Raw genomic sequence first — 22170 nt, 5'->3', positions numbered from 1 at the left:
AAAGATCACCACATACACGGCATGCTCGCTTTAGCCTAGCCTCTCGCTAGCTATCGTCATGGCCAATATTGAGTTTGAGAGTATTTTATTTAGTGGAGAACTTTGCAGCAGTATTTTATTTCTTATTCTTTTTTTATTTTATATCTTTTTTATTTATTAGCCTAACATTATATTTTATTAAAAAGTGTTTAAAAAAGTGTAAACAAATTGTTAAAAAAAAGTTTATAGTAAACAACCAGCAGTTTAAAGTTTTGCATTTCTTTCCCTTACTGTACCGAAAATGAACCGAACCGTGACTTTAAAACCGAGGTACGTACCGAACCGTGATTTTTGCGTACCGTTACACCCCTAATAATCCAGATTTTTGGGGTTCGGCCGAATACCGAATCCACTGGTTAAGATTCTGCCGAAACCGAATACCGAATCCTATTCCCATCCTCAGTCCATTAACACAGTAAACACATCAATGAAGTAAACAACGTCCACAGCAGTGGATTTTTTATTTTATTTTAACTGTTAAAAAAAAAGAAAAAAAAAAGAATTTAAGCAACATTATGCATTTTAAAAGCGGTGATGTTGTATATTGTTTAGGGTCCTTGCCACCACGAGACAAATCGTCATTGCAAATTGAACATGTAGCTCGACTTGAATTGCTGCCTTTTGACAAAGTACTGCCAAACACTTTTTCTGCTCATGAGTTCCATTTTCACTTTCTCACAGCCTACGTCATTCGAACGGTCCACCTACTGTAACGAGTGGAAATAAGGTTTGACTTCAGAGCTGACTTCAAGTGCATTTAATGGAAGTGGTGTAAAACTGCAAAAAAAACAACAATAGAAATACATTAACTTACAAGACACTTAGATTTGTATGCTCATCTGATGCATTCATTTTCAAATATAGATAGCATAGCATTAGGGGTGTAACGGTACGCAAAAATCACGGTTCGGTACGTACCTCGGTTTTAAAGTCACGGTTCGGTTCATTTTCGGTACAGTAAGGGATAGAAATGCAAAACATTAAACTGCTGGTTGTTTACTATAAACTTTTTTTAACAATTTGTTTATACTTTTTTTAAACACACTTTTTAATAAAATATAACGTTAGACTAATAAATAAAAAATATATAAAATAAAAAAGAATAAGAAATAAAATACTGCTGCAAAGTTCTCCACTAAATAAAATACTCTCAAACCAATATTGGCCGTGACGCTAGCTAGCGAGAGGCTGGGCTAAAGCAAGTGTGCCATGTATGTGGTGATACATACATTTTCTCATACTAATGACACATGTACGTTTGTTTGTGTGGAAAGCCCGCTTTTAACAGAAAGGCATTCGGAAATGTCCACAGATGAGCGCATCAGCGCTCTTAACACAGGCGCGCTTGCACGTGTTTCGTTGTCACAGCAACATAAACAAATTTCCGCACACAGGAAGACCGATGTTATGGTAATATTTTACATGTATTTGAATCACAAAAACGATTAATCAGATTTAATCAGTGCAACGCGGAGACTTCCGACACTTAATATGTTCGTGTGGAAACTCGGAATTGACGTATGTTCCGCACACAAAACTAGCCTAATTTACGTGAAAGATTCCATTCGGTGCACATGTGCATCGTACCGAAAGTCCTGTACCGAAACGGTCTGGTACGAATACATGTACCGTTACACCCCTACATAGCATACATAATAGCATAGACATCATTCCAATAGTCCACATTGTACACACATCTAACATCTATAAATACAACATCACAATATGACAAACACCATAGAACTTTCTTCTTTTTTTTGTTTTAGAAAACACTTAAATGCCTTTTCAAGAGTGAATTATGAATGGAGATGGAAATCATCTGTGTGCTCTCAAATGCCTGACAACAAAATGGGTGAACGGCACATACTACTTAAATAGAGGCACATTACCTCTAGGGGTCGCTAAATTGCGAACTGGAGCAGGGAACAGCATAGCTCGATTCGAATAAAGTGTAGATCGTATTGAAAGGTGGTGGTTTATTCCTTTTCTAACCCGATCGAGAGAACATGTAAACACTTGATCGGATTGTAAACTGAAAGGACTGCGCATGTGCGATGACGTTGAAATTGTGTAATAACGTATGATGCGCTGATTGAGCTGTTCTTCCTGTTAAATAAAGTGTCATATAAATGAGTGTCCAGTCATTATAAAATTCTCCTTTCACTCAGCGTCTGAAGTGGAGCAGGACAACGTCCCACCAGTCTTGGTTTCGGATTCTCATCCACAGACGACTGGTTTTGGGCGCAGGGATGGGCATTGTTACTGCGTAATAAATATAAGCAGCATGGCACAGCGGTTCATATGCTCATTGTCTCCAAATTATGACCAGAAATGGATAAATATTAAGTTAGCAAACAGTGGGAAACTCTGTATGTTTGTGCAGTGTGTGTGCATGTCAACGAAAACAAAATTATGAATAGGCTGACAACAGCTAGTTTGTGTGCGACACTGAGTCACCCTTTCCTAAATTCCTAAAGTCTCGATATCATTTCAGAGCAGCAGTCTCAAGTGTCACATTGACGTGAGTAAAATAAAAAAATCAGTTTGCCTTAGTCTGTCTAATTATTGAAAATGTTTGTTTTCATCAAATAAGCATATACGGTGTAGCCTAGGTCTAAAGAGGCATTTCAGTTATTGATTTATTTTCCGTGTTGGGTCGTATGACTGGAATACAAAATAAAAAGTGGGTCGCTGTAGGCAAAAGGTTTAGAAACCCTGCTTTAACTCATTTGGAAGCAATCACATCATTATGAGCTGCGGCTCAACATTCAAACAAATACCGGTAGTGTTGCTGTTAGCAGTCTGCAGCGCGCTTTCAGAAAGAACGCATCTGGAATCAAGATAAGTGAATGGTCTTTTATTCCACATCTCTGCGCATATTGTGTGGTCCGGTTATTATTCCTAAATGGAGCAATCTTTACAAGTTTAAACTAGCTTTAGCTTAACTAGCTAGGAATAACAATTATTTTAAAAATTATTGCTGCAGTCTATTTAAAAATATAAAATTGAATTGAATGATTTAAAAATGGTTTTGAATGAATGAATCACTCACTCATAACTACTTCACTTTTTTCATTACTGGATGAATCAATGTTTTTGAACAAATATTTTGAATGAATCATTCAATGTCAAATAATTTTTTAACAGTCACTTGATATCACCTAGTGGTGTAATGTAATCGATACAACTGTTATTTGAAACGCCAAGTTAGTTTTAAAAGGTGATTTGCTCTTTTGACTGCTAAGGTAAATTTCTGTGTTTATATCCAAACTATAAACTTTTATATCTACTTTTGTGATAATTTGGATATGTGTAACATAATTAATAATACTGTGTGGTTCAAAGATGTTGCCAATAATACCAGTGGGCATTTACATACAATGGGGAGAACAAGTATTTGATATACTGCCGATTTTGCAGGTTTTTCTACTTGCAAAGCATGTAGAGGTCTGTCATTTTTATCATAGGTACTCTTCAACTGTGAGAGACAGAATCTAAAAATCCAGAAAATCACATTGTATGATTTTTAAATGATTAATTTACATTTTTTTGCATGACATAAGTATCTGATCACCTACCAACCAGTAAAAATTCCGGCTCTCACAGACTCATAGTTTTTCTTTAAGAAGCCCTCCTTTTCTCCACTCATTACCTGTATTAACTGCACCTGTTTGAACTTGTTACCTGTATAAAAGACACTGTCCACACACTCAATCAAACAAACTCCAACCTCTCCACAATGGCCAAGACCAGAGAGCTGTGTAAGGACATCAGGGCTACAGGACAATAGGCAAGTAGCTTGGTGAGAAGGCAACAACTGTTGGCTCAATTATTAGAAAAAGGAAGAAGTTCAAGATGACGATCAATCTCCCTCGGTCTGGGGCACCATGCAAGATCTCACCTCGTGGGGCATCAATGATCATGAGGAAGGTGAGGGATCAGCCCAGAACTACAAGGCAGGACCTGGTCAATGACCTGAAGAGAGCTGGGATCACCGTCTCAAAGAAAACCATTAGTAACACACTACGCCGTCATGGATTAAAATCCTGCAGCGCACGCAAGGTTCCCCTGCTCAACTTAGAGCATGTCTAGGCCCGTCTGAAGTTTGCCAATGACCATCTGGATGATCCAGAGGAGGAATGGGAGAAGGTCATGTGGTCTGATGAGACAAAAATAGAGCTTTTGGGTCTAAACTCCACTTGCCGTGTTTGGAGGAAGGATGATTACAACCCCAAGAATACCATCCCAACCGTGAAGCATGGAGGTGGAAACATCATTCTTTGGGGATGCTTTTCTGCAAAGGGGACAGGACGACTGCACGATATTGAGGGGAGGATGGATGGGGCCATGTATCCCGAGATCTTGGCCAACAACCTCCTACCCTCAGTAAGAGCATTGAGGATGGGTCGTGGCTGGGTCTTCCAGCATGACAACGACCTGAAACACACAGCCAGGGCAACTAAGGAGTGGCTCTGTAAGGAGCATCTCAAAGTTCTGGAGTGGCCTAGCCAGTCTCCAGACCTGAACCCAATAGAAAATCTTTGGAGGGAGCTGAAAGTCCATATTGCCCAGCGACAGCCCCGAAATCTGAAGAATCTGGAGAAGGTCTGTGTGGAGGAGTGGGCCAAAATCCCTGCTGCATTGTGTGCAAACCTGCAAACTACAGGAAACGTATGATCTCTGTAATTGCAAACAAAGGTTTCTGTACCAAATATTAAGTTCTGCTTTTCTGATGTATCAAATACGTCATGCAATAAAATACAAATTAATTACTTAAAAATCATACTATGTGATTTTCTGTTTTTTTGTTTAAGATTCCGTCACAGTTGAAGAGTAAAATTTTTTTTTTTGGTTTTACATGCTTTGTAAGTGGGAAAACCTGCAAAATCGGCAGTGTATCAAATACATGTTCTCCCCACTGTAGAAGTCTTAAAGGGGACATTGGATACCATTTTTACAAGATGTAAAGTAAGTTTACATAAAATGAGTCCCCAGAGTGTGTATGTGAAGTTTTAACTCAAAATACCCCTCAGATAATTTTTTATAGCATGTTAAAATGTCCTTTTTGGGGGTGAGCAAAACAGTGTCATTTTTGTGTGTTCCCCTTTAAATTAAAATAAGCTGGTGATCCAGGCCCCCTTTCAAGAAGAGGACAGAGCTTTAATAGCTCATACCAGCAAAAACAGGACAATCACACGCACTAAAAATATCAGAAACTGTCAGTAGCGGTGTTCAGTTCGAACCGGAGTCGGACAATGATGCCTACAGAGCCAGTGCTAAGAACAAGTTATAACTAATTAAACTAAACTATACCTATGTTGTCATCTTACTTTTATCCACTATTAATACAAGTCTGCTGTAGCGGACCTCGTCCGAATGATGTCCAAAACTTGTACAATGAAATTTATAAAACTCATCAGTAATCGCACAAAACATGAAGCATCTGTTTTCACTCCAGAAAATCACTAAGAGCTGAATAAAACAGTATAAGAAGTGCGCATTAAAGTCTTATCCATAAACTCTCTCTCCCTTGCATTATCAACATACACAGCAAATTACACAAAAACACTTACAACTAACAGTAAAAAAATATATATATATATACAGAGCTTGTCTTTTCAGGGGGTGCTTAATAAACTAGAAAACGTATCCGTAAAACTCCTATGAACTGTAATAAAGTGTGCGCTCTCTCTTTCATTACTGCCGTAACTAGTATTGCTCCGGGGACTATAAACTGGATCATGAACAGTTGGGACTACTGATCCATCCTTGAGTAACAACTTTTTAGCAAAACCTGTGTTTTGTATTGTCCCTTTGTATTGACCTTGTTCACAAAGCAGTCTGGTGTAAAATGATTCAAGCAGACATAAACAAATTTTATTTTTGAAGGGAATATGTGCCCCCATAAACTTAAAGTAATCCACTGCTTCTTCAGCGTCTCTGATGTCGGGAGTAAATTAAGGCAATGTTCATTCTTACATCCAACAACATTGCTTACAAGACATTGTTGCTTCTCGAGAAAGGAGAAAATGGTGGACAGTGTACAACTGGCTGAGGTTACTAAAACCCTACTAACATTTATAAGTGCACCTCAAGAATCAGAAATTAAAAAAATGCAGTTCATGACCACTTTAAAAAGTAGTTTCCTGTTTTTTACTAACATGCCTGTAAATCAATTGGATTCATGCAATAATCATTAGATTAGCATTACAATTTTTTTTACACTAGCTTATATAGCAATTCTGTCATGTTCTTGTGTTTTCAGGAATTCCTCGACAGGCGTAAGATGACAGAGTTTGGTAATCTGTCTTTAGTGGATGAAGGCACAGGGGATGGAGACGGAATAGAGCTCAGTCTTCCCGGAGTCAGGAAAGGTGAGTCCACTCCTCATTTATCAATAAACCTGCCAATCAATTTTAACTAAGCGTTATGCTTTTAGGAGCATTGAAAGTATAATTGGATATAATGTTGCTCTAATGCCTTTCTCTCCTTATCTCTCAGGTGATATGAGTTCCAGACGCTTTAAACCAGAGATCCGTGTTAGCTCTCTCCGCTTCTCACCTACTGGTATATATTTTTTCTATACAGTACAACACATTAAGAGCGATATAAAAAATTGCACATCAGTAATCATTTCAGTATATTTCTAAACATTCCCAACATTCCAAGACTTCCCAATATTTTTATTAAATAACGAACGAAATTAAGTTTTGGCATTCTTCTCCATTCAGGACGCAGTTGGGCAGCAGCCTCCACTGAAGGTTTGCTGATCTACTCTCTTGACGCTTCACTGGTGTTTGACCCATATGATCTGGACATGGATGTCACACCAACAAGCATACGGCGTCAGGTGACGAAAAAAGAGTGGGCATCTGCAATTTTGCTGTCTTTTCGTCTGAATGAAATTCCACTTATAAGAGAAGTCCTAGAGGCAGTCCCTTATGACCAAAGTGCGTTCCCTTTTAAAATGCTCACATCTGTTGTGATTTCTTGTCATGTTCAAAATGCATAATTTTCTTGCATAATATAATTTTTTGACACTTCAGTTACAGTGATATGTAGCTCACTTCCAGATGTGTATGTGGATAAGCTTCTAAACTTTGTGGCCTCAACATTGGAGAAGTCCAACCACCTGCAGTTCTACCTCAGCTGGGCTCAGTGTCTCCTCACCTTGCATGGACAGAAGCTCAAGAATCGGTCAGCAATATAACTGTTTTCAGAATAAGCTCACACTGGTTAATGAATTCTTATGCAAACAATTGTCTATATATATATATATATATATATAAATAAATATATATATATATATATATATTAGGGGTGGAACGGTACATGTATTCGCATTGAACCGAAACGGTATGGGCGTCACGGTTCGGTGCATGAATTTACACGGAGAGTACACGGTATAAAAATAAATAAAACTCGCAAGATCGGCTCTCTGCAGAAAAAGTTGTACCGGCAAAAGTGTGTGTTCAGTGGTGATCACAAGTGTCACGACTCACGAGTCACCACAGCAATTAACTAACGTTAACCACTACGTTACAGCTCCTGCACTGGGATTTAAGCAGCTGCAATTTTGGGTAGGCTGATGGCGATTTTTAGAACAGCAGCGAAAATGTAAAATAAGGCTTTATAAACTAAAATATATATATCCTTTTATTGAAACTGGTGCTTTGCTGTGCACAGAGACATTTCAAAACATTTCACCCGCTGGTAGGCTAACCTTACTTTCACTTTTGTCGCAGAGACCCTTATGTCCTGTAAATGTGTCGTCGTAGCCTATTTTTGATAATCCGTGCATATTTCAGTTGACTATTTTGTTTAAAGTTCTTAATAACAAACATGAATGAATGAGAAAGAAAAGAGCAGGATGTGCTTTATATTGAAAAGAAATATTAAAAGCGCGATAAGTCATGAAAGAGAACTGAACTCTATTGACAGGATGCTGTGCGCGCGCTCCGAGCACAATACGGACAAATAGTAGCCTTTGTCTTTGGTTGCGCGCCCTAACGGCCAAATAACACATAAATATATAAAAATGCCAAGTCGAGTATTCACGTAAACGCATGGGTGTAAGTACTGTGTGCATTCACTCTCTCTCACACACACGAAGATGATTTATGCTCATCAGTTGGTAACTCAACCTCACAGTGAAAGTCGTGCACAATTAATTCCATATTGCAACTTTTTTATTGTTAGCTGAATATTTGTTTGTTTTTAGTTGTCTATGGACCTAATAATTACTACTGTTAAAATTTTATTGAAAAAAAACATGTCTTTAATAATAATTTTATATAATTTTTTTACTGTGGCTCTTTTGGAAAAATGCATTAACCAAAAATGGAAAAAAATGGCTCTTTGGCCTGAGATATGAACAATAAAAAAATTGCCTTCTGCATTTTTGTTTTGCTTTTCCCTCCATTGTACCGAACTCGTACCGAACCGTGATGTCTGAACCGAGGTATGAACCGAACCGTGACTTCTGTGTACCGTTCCACCCCTAATATATATATATTTATATTAGGGGTGTGCAAAACAGTCGCTATTTGTATCTGTATTTGTATTTGTTGAGGGGGGAAAAGTATTTTTATTTGTATTCGTATAAAATTCAAAATAGGCGTAAAAATCGTAATCGTTTAAAAAAAAAATTGCGTTACACTTCTAATTTACGTTATGTGTAAGTATTCTTTAATTAGGCTATATCCATTATAATAATTATGGATATGCAATATTGGTTGATGTTTTTCCATAAATCCAGCAATGAAACAAGGAATGTCATTGAAAAGAAAATAACATAACAGCCATTACCTCATCCATGGTTAAACCAACAACTAATAAAATACCATTGTGAACATTATGAAGCCTACAGCCTACATCTTGCTGTCTGCAACAGACAGAGTAACTTACGTACCATATAACTCCCACACGTGCATACAATTCGACAAAACTACACAAGCATTTTTAAATTTTTTAACCGAACGTTAACGTTACTCTGTCAACAGCCTATTATCTAAATTACCGCGTTAAATAGAGCGGACATGAGCGCACCCGACTGCAGACGTCAATAATGCTGCGTAATCTCCCGATCGCTTCTCGAAAGTTAGGCCTATAAACTGCCTCAGGAACCCAGTTAAGGTACAAACATCTATTCAACAAAAATAGTGATGCAGTTAAGTGTTTTTTTCGCTGAGCCGAGCCCTCTCTGTTGCTGTGTGGAGCAGCCTGTGTCCGTCACTCACTCACTCATCCGGGCATGAACTGCGGTCTCATGAGGAAACGCAGCTTTTTGAAATAAAGTTTTTCTTGTTCCCGAATACAAATATTTTTTAAAGTATTTGTTCGGAATAAGTATTTGTAAAAAACACGTTATTTGTGCCTTTCCGAATACCGTATTCGGGTTCGGCTCCACCCCTAATATATATATATATATATATATATATATACACACACAGATGCTCTGTTCTTTGTTTTGATATATTGATGTTCAAAATTTAGAACGTTTTGGCTGGCAAATTTATTTAAAAAAATGCTGGTGGGGAAAGAGTTAAAAAATATATATATACAGGTGAAACTCGAAAAATTTGAATAGCATGCAAAAGTTAATTTATTTTAGTAATTAAACTTAAAAGGTGAAACTAATATATTATATAGACTCATTACATGCAAAGTGAGATTGTTTCAAGCCTTTATTTGTTATAATTTTGAATTTGGGGTTCTGTAAGCCATAATCATCAAAATGATAAATAAAGGCTTGAAATATCTCACTTTGCATGTAATGAGTCTATGGCCCTGTTTACACAAGAACGCTCGTGGGTGAAAACGTAAAAATATTTTATCAGATGTGCCTTTCGTTTAGACGGCGATGACGTTTTTGCGGCTTAAAAATGCAAAAAAGTGAAACCACCCTCCAGAGTGGAAATCTTAAAAACGCTCCACTGTTGTGTTCCCGTCTAAAGGGTAAAAACGCAAAAGTCTAGACAGTGAAGGCACCGATCTGCTCATGGTGGCTCTCGTCACCAGAGGTGTCAAAAGTATTCACATTCGTTAATCAAGTAGAAGTATACATACTAGGGTTTAAAAAGACTTCTGTAGAAGTTGAAGTATCAACTCAAACTGCTTTTTACTCAAGTAAAAGTGTAAAAGTCAAGTCACCTTTATTTATATAGCGCTTTTTACAATACAGATTGTATCAAAGCAGCTTCACAGTGATCACATAAAAATAATACAAAAAAAAAACAATTTCATCATCGTCCACCTTAAAGCTTAAAAGTACTGGTTTCAAAACTACTTTAAGTATAAAAGTAAAAGTAATGTAAGGAAAAAATGCCATTAAGGACAAAAGCTTAGTCCGTGCCACCAGGGCCGGATTAACCATTAGGGCAACTGGGCAATTGCCCAGGGGCCCAGGACATCTAAGGGGCCCTGGGCACCGTCAAATATTATGATTAAAATGTCTCCACGATCTGCTTTTGAAGAAATATCGTAGGATCGTGCATTCTATCAGTTTGCAGTTCTGGTGCCTCCGTCTCAACATACTGTACAGCGCGACGTATATTCACATGAAATGCAGAGGAACGGGACACTGTAGTTCATAAAAATGTATTATTTGCATGTGCTTTAAAGCCTTGCCGGTTAAACATGTCATTCGCTGCTGATGCGCTGTTCTAACGGGCGCTTTTCTGAGCGCAATAACGTTACACCCGACGCGCGCATGCACTAAAAGCCTGTCTAACAGCGCCTGGATACTGGACTAAGTTATCTTTCGAGTCTTATTGCTCTAATACTGTCAAATACACACAAGGTTTACATAAACAAAGTTGGTTATGTCTAAAGTGAAAGAACAGTAGAAAAAAAAATAAGAAAACAAATCTGCTTGTCAAATGCGTGTATATTAGACTCGTCGCGGGCAGATCTTAAAGCTGCAGTCCGGCACTTTTTTGGGTTTAAAAATATCAAAAAATACATTTTTGAAAAAAAACGTAACCAGACAGTGTTCAAAACGATCTGCTTGCCTTACCTCGATTCAAAACGGTAAGCTTGTAATAATGATTTTAATTCTAGTGGTACTGGTGGATTTCCGCGGGAATTTCGAGCATGTATTTGCGTCATTACGTCACTTCTGTACACATAGAGAAGGAGTCTCGGCTAGTCGGCTATTATAGCGTGTGTTGGATGATGGTGGAGATTTAGCTTAGCACTTGGTATGGCGGATCCCGAAAGTTTAAAGCGACAATCACCAGTGACAACTGGAGATTCACCAGTTGTAAAACCCAAAGACTTCGGACTTCAGAAAAAATATATTTTTCACTGTTACGTGTTTAAAGATGTAGAAGGGGATGATTACGTAACATTTATGTGAGACACTGTTGCTGTGTGTGGATGAGAAAAGACAACCAAGAAACAACTTAAACGTTAACAGAAGGAACGTTTATTCTCGGTAAATGAAAGTGAAGGACATGTTCATTTGAATCAACGGATTCGTTAGAGTTAAAGTAATGTACCAAAAATAAGAAAAATCAAGAGTGTCGCCAAATTATAGAAACTAGCAAAACATAACTAATATCTAATTTTAGCCGTACCTAAACTAACTAACAATAAAAGATAGAAACAAAACCGAATTCTTCAGCGGGTACGCCGCCTTAACTAAACTGTACTAACTAAAAACAAAAGTACAATTGTGGCAAACACTCCACGCTTAACTGACACAATGATTCCTACCTCCCGTCCGATTTCGCAATAGGTGAAACTCAGTGCTCTGGATCGAATTAGCTAGGCATCTCTCAATGTATATGAAGGCTCAGTTCAGGCAGAAGTGCTTACTCATTTCAACAGCGATAAAGATAATAACATAAAAGTGATGGTGGTTTTGAGAACGTGCTCGGATCACGCAAGTTGGATGAGATCTGGCGAGGATCTCTCTTCATCTTTATGAATGGGCCTTTTAAACCCATGGCACAGCAGTGGATTGGTGGAACAGATGATGACGCGCCCACAATGATGACACGTGCCCGCAAACAGCCAATGCCCGGTCACCACCTGAAACCAATGAAGGGAGACAGAACAGAAACACACACACACACACACAAATACACGGGGAACGTAACATTCACGTTTTGACGTGATATAAGCAATCGTTAGATTTAATCAGCATGCTATAGCCTACTGCAATGCTTCCCCCCACCCCCCGAATTTGGTCAGAACAAAAGTGAATGTTACTTACTTGTTCAGATGACATTTTTCGATGAAAATTCTAATGTTGACACTTTCAAAAAGTATAGACCTACTCTGAGATTGCTGATGACAGTACAGTATCCACAACGACGCGGCAGCGACAGGTTCTCCTCAATACATTGTGTTCATCCGCGCTGTTTCATGCCGATTTACTACCCACGCACAGTTAATAATTCCGCGAATAACTGCAATTGCAGATTTCGAACAGAGATGGCGACAAAGAGGAAAAACGACGGACTGCAGCTTTAAAGTGACAGTAGCCCTAATAGTAAACATGCTTCCGCTTGTCCTTAAAGGGATAGTTACCCAAAAATAAAAATGATGTCATTATTTACTCACTCACTCTAATGTTGTTCCATCCCTGTATTAATTTCTTTCTTGTGCTGAACACAAAAGAAGATATGAGGAGTGTGGCTAACCGGCGGTTGCTGGTCCCCATTGACCATAGTAGGAAAAAAACTATTATGGAAGTCACTGGGGTACATCAACTGTTTGGTTACCCACATTCTTCCAAATAACTTTTATTTTCAACAGAAGAGGGAGACTTATTTGGGTTTGAAACGGCTTGAGAGAGTAGGCTAAATGATGACAATAAAAAATTTCCCTGTTAATAAAACAACAAAATACAAAGAGCAAATCCCTCACTCTTGACTGAGAACTTTAATAGTAGCTTTAATAAGAATCAATGTACAATTTATACAGTGAAGTCTATGTTGTGTTTTATTTTCATATTTCATATCATTTAATGACTTTCTTCAATGCTGTTAAATACACATACTGTAGCTGAAAAAATAAATATGTTTATTTCATTTGTATATTAAGTTAAGAAGGGGGGGGTTCCTACAAGTCATTGTGCCCAGGGGCCTCTGAACTCTTAATCCAGCCCTGCGTGCCACAGAGGCCTAATAGTGCACTACCCCACCTCCTCAAAAAAAAAACATTTTTTTAAAGGCCGTAATGACTATAATGTTATATTAAAATGTTAATGTTGAAAAATTTGGGATGCACTAGGCTACCTGTTTCCACCGCATATATGCCCATAGAAAATTTATTTCAGTTTTATTTCAATTTTAGAACCATATGTGTACTACTGAGCATCTGTTTCATGAAGCGGAAGATAGAATCACCTATCACAGAAAACTTTCTGCATTTTTACATTTTCAAAAAACATCACTTAGTCTGATTATAAGCTGTTTTCAAAAAAAAAAAAATAATAATAATTTCCGACAAGGATTTCTGATATTGCCATCTTTATTTTGACCCTAAAATGTACACACACACACACACACACACTCTTACACTCTTCTCTCTCTCACACTCTCTCTCTTCTCTCTCTCACACATTCTCTTTTCTCTCTCACACACACTCTCTCACACACATTCTCTTTTCTTCTCTCTCACACACACACTCTTTTCCTCTCTCTCTCTCTCTCTCTCTCTCTCTCTCTCTCTCTCTCTCTCTCTCTCTCTCTCTCTCTCTCTCTCTCTCTCTCTCACACACTCTCACACACACACACACTCTCTCTCTCCTCTCTCTGTCACACACAGAGAGACACGCACACACATTCTGTTTGCCACTTATCCCGCGATTGTCATACAGTATATTGTAAAAACGTCTGTCCCCAAATCAATATTTGACGCGATTTGCCCCGTATTCTTGAGCAGAAAACTGTTGATTTCTCCCTCGCTTACCGCATCTCTAGGTTTCCTTCGGAGGAGTTTTGGCGCTTCGCACAACCAAATGTAACTACAGCCTCTCACAAGTTAGAAAGAAAACACAAAGCCAATCAGTTTAGCGATGTGTGTTCAGGAGGCGGGACTCAGATCTAGGCTATTAACCGCGTGTGTTATTGGTAATTTTTTTGAACGATGACAAGCCGAAATTAAATGGGAGTAGCGAGGCTATTTTTAAAAATAGAAAGTACAGATAATTGCATTAAAATGTAAGGAGTAGAAGTAAAAAGTCGGCTGAAAAATAATTACTCCAGTAAAGTATAGATACCCCAAATTTCTACTTAAGTAAGGTAACAAAGTATTTGTACTTAGTTACTTGACACCTCTGCTCGTCACGTACGCGTTTACGTCACAGGCATGCAGTGTTGTATAAAGTACTAGAAAGCAATACTTGAGTAAAAGTACAAGTATGGTACTAGAAAAAGACTTTGGTAGAAGTAAAAGTTACCTTTTAGAATATTACTTAAGTAAAAGTCTTAAAGTATCTGATTTATATTGTACTTAAGTATGAAAAGTAATTTTCTGATATTTAATGTACTTAAGTATTTTAAGTAAAAGTAAAACGTTTTTTTTTTTTTTTAAGCAAGCGGTTAACTTTGATTGTGAACTTTATTGTGGATTTCTTATACTAGGCATAGGCTACTATTAACTGGTACAACCTGCTGTTGTTTGTGTTTTGTAGCCTGTACTGTACTTGTGTTATCGTTTATCTCCCACTGCATGTACCTTAAGTTAGCTGCTCTACTAAGAAAAAATCTATTTTCAGCCCTGGAGTTTCATGCCTTAGTCCGGCCCACTTTAGTTCCCGACTGACTATATTAAAATAATATAATTAAACCCTCAGTATATAAGTCTGCAATAGTGCACTGTTCTGTACAGCCTTATAATTCATTGTATTTTTCAAAAATATAATTTTATATTCAGTGCACTAGCCGTACACAGGGTTTTATAAATACAGAGGTCCCAAAAGTGATCTTGCTAGGGGGTTCGGGGGCATATTATTTTTCCACTGTCATTGGCAAAAAACATATGTATATCTCTGTTAAATAGGAATCCATTGTAATAAAGTTATTCTCATTACTGGGCACAGTATGCAAAAGGCTATTCCTCTACCTGCTTCCCTCTCTCATCTCCATCTCTCGTTCTTCTTCTCTCAGTCTCTTTATCTTTACCTGTAAATCTCCCCTTCCCGAAGCTGAGCTTTGATTACAGTCTTTGCAAACTGATTATTTATGTCGGTCGTTTAAAACTTCTATCGTAAATCAGCGGTTTAGTTTAGCCACTTGCATCTCGTGAAGCGTCGTGTTGGGATTCGCGCGTGGCCGCGGCTCGCGCTTCCATGGCGGGTTCAGTTTTGCATCCTCCTCCTTTGGCAACAAACAAGCATTACGCTGAAATAGAGAGTGCGTAATGCAATCTAGGAGCAGTGATTCGCCAAATCTCAAACCACATTTCTTCTGATTTTATTTTGTAGTAACGAGTAACGAAGATGCTTAGTGGAAATATAGCGGAGTAAAAGTATACATTTTATCTAGGAAATGTAGTGGAGTAAAAGTAAAAGTTGACATTAATTTAAATAGCGAAGTAAAGTACAGATACGTGAAATTTCTACTTAAGTACAGTAACAAAGTATTTGTACTCCGTTACATTACAACACTGCAGGCATGCGCCAGTACAGGAAAATAACAAAGAGCACCGAGGGTTAAAACAGCAGCTTTACCATATTAAACATGAAAAACGGTGTCAGCGTCTCTTTCACTTTCAGTGCTTCACATTGCCACCTAGCCTCCTGGAGTGCATACTACATCGAATTTCTCACACTTTTGCGTCACCAAATGCGAGCAAATTCCCCCCCCATAACGCTCGTCTAAACGCAGAATAAAAAGCGATAACGCAACGCCACTTTTGCGTTTTCTCTTCAGATCGTTTCCATGTAAACATAGCCTATATAACATATTAGTTTCACCTTTTAAGTTAAAGAACTTGCACGATATTCTAATTTTTCGAGTTTCACCTGTATATTATCTTTTTAGATATTACATAGATTAGTCCCATTTTGCAGTGCTGTATGCAGAGTATCAATATTGTTCTGTTGTTGGTGATCACCGTAAGACTATTCATGTGTGTCATTTTCAGATCTGGAGCCATACTGCCTACTGTACAGCAGCTGCTGAAGAGCATCCAAAGACACAGTGATGATCTGTCCAAACTGTAAGCTTTTTTTTTCACAAATATTTACCCGTTACAAAATTTTTAAATGGAAATGTATGTATTCATTAGTTTTCCTTTCTTAGTAATGTTGTGGATAAAGTTCAAGTTAACGCAGCGCGTATTTTCTGTTTGACCCGTGGCCCAACCCCTAGTTGGAGAAATGGAGATACACAGTGTTGCCAACTTGGCGACATTGCAGACCCCTTAAGCGATTTTTTTTTTTTTTTGCCTTCAAAAAAGCACCCAAACCTTATTTAGTTTCTGAGAATCGCAGGTACTGCACTCCCAGCACGCGCAGGCACCTTTCTCTCTCTCTGCATCTCGAGCAGCGCTTTAATTCAGTTAAACACAGATATTATGTTGCTTCTCTAATTTTACATGCAAGTATAGCCGAAATCATTGTCTTTATCTTATGTGTATTTGATTTCATCAGACGACGGCTCGATTATCAGGATTTTTGTGTAGATTAACATCTTGGAAGGGAGAGCTGGTTATGTCTTAATGGGTCTTTTTTCAGTCACTATTTCATATTCATTCTGTTGTTTGACAACAGAAACAGTAAAATATACCAATGAAAACAGTTTTATTGAGAATTTAGCTTATTCAAAATGGGTACAGAGAGAGACAAACTAATGTAATAATAAATAATACATGTACATTTAGTATTTTCAGAAGAGCTGCCCTGTCGTGCAAATATCTAAACATGTTTGTTTTAGTAAATTGCTCAGTGCAAAGAAAGAGAAGTAATGGGAACCTGGTATTTCTTTGTTCTTTCTTCATGTGTCTAATAGACATGAACACGTTCTTTGAAAAACATCTATGACCTTTGAATCATGTCTCGTCTTGATGCTCTATGTTGACTATGGTTTCAATAATAAACATACATATGCATAAAGTATCCTTATTTATCCATGCCCATAATTATTAGAGTATTACAAACTTGAAAAGTATTAATTTATGGTAAATTTAGAACAAATAAAAAATGTGTGATTAATTGCGGTTAATCACGAGTTAACTCATGACAATCATGCGATTTTATATATAAATATATATATATTAGGGCTGTCAAGCGATTAATATTTTTTTAACATATATAACGTATATAAGTCGCACTGGACTATAAGTCCCATTTATTTAGAATTTTATTTCACAAAATCCAAGACAAAGAACAGACATTTAATCTGGAAAGGCAAGTTATTCAGCTACACAACAGCACACGGAACAACAGGCTGAATAGGTGTCCGGCATGTTAAAGTAACACAGGGTTTCCCGCAGCACTTTGGAACTAAGCCTAAGCAACACACGCCTATCGCCTTATCTACGTCGTCAACAAAAACTATATGAGCGATATCCGCCATGTTACTCTGTCCTGTTTAGAGCTTAGATTCTCTACCCGAGCCCGATATTTCCCGGCGCTATACTCGGGCCGGACCCGTGATCTAGAGACGTGCGGCGCGGGACTAGATTTGATGGCCGAGTGCGAGCGCGGGCGGTAGCCTAATGCACTCACTATGTGTGTGCGGCTGCGGGAGAATAAAACGATTAAATAGAAATTTCTATGCATAAAACATATAAAAACTAATAAATTGTTATTCATCTGTTGCAGAAAAGCAACAAGAACAACTAAAACAAAATAGAAACGATTTACAAGCCAGAGTTTCTATTTGTAACATGTTTGCAGCGTTGAGCGATGTAGCCAATCACAGACGTGTTGATTTCTTGAACGCAATGGCCAATCAGAAGCATTGAAGATAGAATCCCCTCACGGCTCAAAACTGACTTTTTGTTCAGTGCTGAATTCTGCATGCTGGCAAATCCTCAGATTATAAAATATATTATGAAAGATTCATTATGCAGTCAGCTTCATTGATGATAACAGAGATGTATGAGATCGCGATGAACTGATAAGAGATCTAAGAGAGCGCGCATTTGCGCACATTCATGGCAAACCATGCACGCAGCCTGCTTGCTTCTATGTTAAATTAACAGTGGATTGTGAATGTTAATGCTTTAATAACATAATTTATCAGGAGCATTTATGCTGATTTGTATGGCGACACGTAGGCTAACACAAAGTTAAGTTACACAAAGTTATCTGCTGATTGTTTAAGGTCTATGTGCGATGCAAGGCACTGCTAGCCTGGGTGCCAGCCCGAACCCCGCCCACAACATTTTTTGGTCGGGAAGTTCGGTCTGGACTCGATCCGTTGAGGATTTTTTGGTCGGGCTTCTTCAGCCTGGTCTCTTTCGTCGTCTTTCCATTTTTTAAAAATCAGTCAAGTCGGGTTGCAACCGTGTTATAAAGTTGAGACAGGGCTGACAAATGCGAGAAGATTTATTTGCTTTATTGTCGAGATATAATCCTAAACGGAGAACTTGTTCGTATATACATACACCTTTTGTATTTCTCTCTAAAATGCTATTCGTGCTTAAGTACTCCGTGAATTCTTAAATTCTTTTTACAACAACGGCAAAGATCGTTTACACTCATTAATTTACTACTTCTTCCAGCGTTGAGCTCTGTGGACAACTATGCATCTCTCAACATACGTCACTTACTTCGTTGCTCTGATTGGTTGTAGGTCTATTCAATTGAGTGCAGAGGTTTTTTTTCCTGGTTCGGTTAAGACACACCTATAATCAAAGCCCTATGGAGCAGTATCAGACTCACATTCTGCCTAGAATATGAGTATGACGAAGTCAGGCTAAGGTGCTGAAATTTAAAGCGGTTTATTTCTATACGGGGGGAATTTCTTGCTTTTCAACCACAGTAAGAAAAAATCCATACCAGCCCTAGCAGACGGTAATGTTTTCTCTTGGTTCAGTCAGTCAGTATGAATTAATTTTGATATATAAGTCGCACCTGACTATAAGTCGCAGGACCAGCAAAACTATGAAAAAAGTGTGATTTATAGTCCGGAAAATACGGTTATCTAAAACACACACACTAGTTATTCATCAGGATTAAAAATTTCTGTTTTCTTTCCAGTTGTGACTGGAACATTTACAACATTCGCTATGCCGCTGCTCTGTCCAAACAGAGAGGGATGAAAAGAACAGCAGCAGAGTCCCTCAGTGATGATGAAGAGGAGTCCTCAGTGGCAATGGACTCTGCAGGTGATGAGGAGAATATGATGAATGAGCCTATAATGGTGGAAAACTGAAATGCAAATCATGAACTTTTCAAATGAAACATTACAGAGCCAACGCATCACCAAAATAAATGGATAGCAGGTCAGGCCTTTGACAATTAACAGGAGGAGATATGTTCTGTTTTTTTGTGCTCGTTTGTTTATTCTGTCAATGTAAACATAGACATTCTGTACCTACAAACCTGCTAGATTGGACATGATTTAGATTTTTATATATAAAATGAACATGTGCTCAACTATTGATAAACCTGTTGATAATACTTTTGTTTATTTTTGTATCCTGAAAGATGTTTGTATTGTGTAAAAAAAAAATAAAAAAAAAAATTGTAATAGACTTAGCTTATCTACATGGTTTAATAATGCGTTGTCATTGAGCATGGTATCTCCCAAAGGATACCTGTAATTTATTTATGTCCCATTTTTTTTCTGCTGTTTTAATGCCAGGCTTTGACAGGCTGTCAATAATATTTTCATAGAATTGCATATTTGGCATAAAAGTGTATAAACCATTGTTTTTTCAACTGGTTTGGCCATGTGACCCACATTTTCCTTTGGTCATTAAGGCATGACCTAATTCCTAAATAAAATATAAAGCCTAGTTGTGTTTGAAACAAATTGATTTCACAAAAATGGGTGATACACAAGTACAATCCTACTTATCAAATTATATATGTCAAGTAGGACTGTACTTAAACTAGAAGAATGACTAATACAAAATACTTCAGAAATCATATTTATGAATACTCAAATCTGGTTAAAACCTTTGTAGACATATCTTGCATGACAGCACTATAAAAACACATAAAAAAAACCATTGCCTTATCTACAGCTTTTCATATTGTTGTGGGCTTTATAGGGTTGAGTGATATTTCTTATTTACACAAGTTAGACAGATCAGTGCAAATATTACAATAACATTTAATTTAGTTTATTTATTTATTTAATTGCAATTTAATAAATTTAGCTGTCTGCTCCCTGAAACAATTATTAAACTAACATTAGCACAAGTTTTACTTATTTAAAATGCGAATTTGCTGCCGACCACAGAACATTTTTTTTATTTTTATAAAAATGCTGTCGTCATTGGCGAGCGATGACTTATGGGATAGATCATAGACAGTATATAAGATGGACACAGCGACCCCATAGATTTCAACAGAGAAAAGTGAAGCCCGTTTGAAGCACTCACTTCCTGATCCCCAGGCGAACTGCGCAGGCTCAAACTGAGCTTGGTGACGTGAGCAACGTGTCTGACAGTTTTCAGTGTTCGAGTAGCTGTGCCATGAGAAATCTGAATCATTCCCTTCCGAATCTCACAGAGACGGAGAGCGTGAGCATTAGCTGTCCATGAGCTAGCAGCAGGAGCAACTTTATCACTCTCTGTGGGCTACTCCCTTGACTTTATCGGACTTTATGCCTCCACGTCCCCCCGATTGCTTGCGAGCTTCTCCGCCGGTCTATACGGTAATTTCTCTACAGAGAGTCGCGTGGTTATGACGCAATCGTTAGCCTATTTTTACAAAAACGGCTTCTACAGGGCCATAACGTAAGGTACAAGGTAATGGAGCCTTTTATACATTGTCGAGTTTCTTTAGAAATAAATAATGGACAAATGGAGTCTTTGGACACCACAGATGTAAAGTTATTCGCTGTCAAAGTGATGGCAAAATGAATGGGAGTCAATGGAATGCTAACAGCAGGTGAAGTTCTGCTAGTTCTGATAGGATCAAGGGGGTAATCCATCCGCCGGAAACTGAAGCTTCCCCGGGCGCCGCCATTGGCTAGCGGACCCCCACCTGCTGTTTGCATTCCATTGACTCCCATTCATTTTGGCGTCACTTTGGCAGCGAATAACTTTACATCTGAGGCGTTTAAAGACGTTTGTCCATTGTTTATTTCTGAAGAAACATGAAAATGTATAAAAGGCTCCATTACCTTGTATCTTACGTTATGGCCCCGTAGAAGCAGTTTTTGTAAAAATAGGCTAACGATTGCATCATAACCACGTGACTCTCTGTCGCACAGTAGAGAAATTACCGTGTAGACAGGCAGAGAAGCTCGCAAGCAATCGGGCGGACGTGGAGGCATAAAGTCTAGGGAGAAGCCCATAGAGAGTGATAAAGCTGCTAGCTCATGACACAGCTCCTGGACACAGCTCCCGTCTCTCTTGAAACCAACAGGGAAGTGAGTTAAAATGCAATTCATCAACTGGCCGCTTGAGGCTGGTGTCAAACTGCATCTCCCCCATGTTGAAATGCCCAACTTTACAACAGAAAAAAATGTTTACAGCCTTGTACTCGAATTGGTTTTGATCTATACAGCTAATTTTGCCCTTCATGACAACTGATAACTCATCCATTTAAATTATACTATGCCTTGAAATTCTGCATAATTAAGGGCGTGGCCACTTGAGTGACAGGTGGATTGCCGCTGATGTCAATGCTAGCCGTTTATCTGCTGTTAGCCGTCACTTCACCATAGCAAATTTTAGCTGCTGAACCTGCCATCTCTGCAGTGTTTGTGCTTTTTTTCAGGATTATTCCATACAATTTAATACACCCATTACTTCGCCCACGCTTTTGGATTCCGTCGTTGTCTTCGAGTATCGTTCGAGAGAACAACCAGTGCTGTCTAAATCTAAAGGCTCGTTCTGCTCTCACGGACCAGATAGATTATAATATGCTTATGTACCGTCAGATGAAATCCTGCAGGTGTACCTGTGCTTTCTCCGTCCATGCAATAAATGCACATGAGCGCGGATTTCTAGCGCATTTACTTGAACTTCATAGGTAATATATCTATGG

The 22170-nt window shown here is 38.2% G+C and overlaps 1 protein-coding gene across 1 annotated transcript in view; it reads left to right on the top strand.

Annotated features, from left to right (window-relative positions):
- Positions 1 to 19963, top strand: part of pwp2h (PWP2 small subunit processome component) — a 40635-nt gene extending 20672 nt beyond the window's left edge. The window contains exons 16-22 of the mRNA XM_079614661.1: positions 6305 to 6413; positions 6541 to 6606; positions 6771 to 6989; positions 7086 to 7236; positions 16140 to 16214; positions 19204 to 19331; positions 19416 to 19963. Coding sequence (XP_079470787.1) covers positions 6305 to 6413; positions 6541 to 6606; positions 6771 to 6989; positions 7086 to 7236; positions 16140 to 16214; positions 19204 to 19331; positions 19416 to 19468 — 801 coding nt within the window. The 3' untranslated portion in view covers positions 19469 to 19963. The remainder of the gene's footprint in view (positions 1 to 6304; positions 6414 to 6540; positions 6607 to 6770; positions 6990 to 7085; positions 7237 to 16139; positions 16215 to 19203; positions 19332 to 19415) is intronic.
- Positions 19964 to 22170: the final 2207 nt, after the last annotated feature.

Source organism: Phoxinus phoxinus, assembly GCF_949152265.1.
Source record: "Phoxinus phoxinus genome assembly, chromosome: 6".
In the NCBI taxonomy this organism is placed as follows: domain Eukaryota; kingdom Metazoa; phylum Chordata; class Actinopteri; order Cypriniformes; family Leuciscidae; genus Phoxinus; species Phoxinus phoxinus.
Note: the sequence above shows the minus strand (reverse complement) of the source record. Positions and strands in the feature narration are given on the sequence as shown.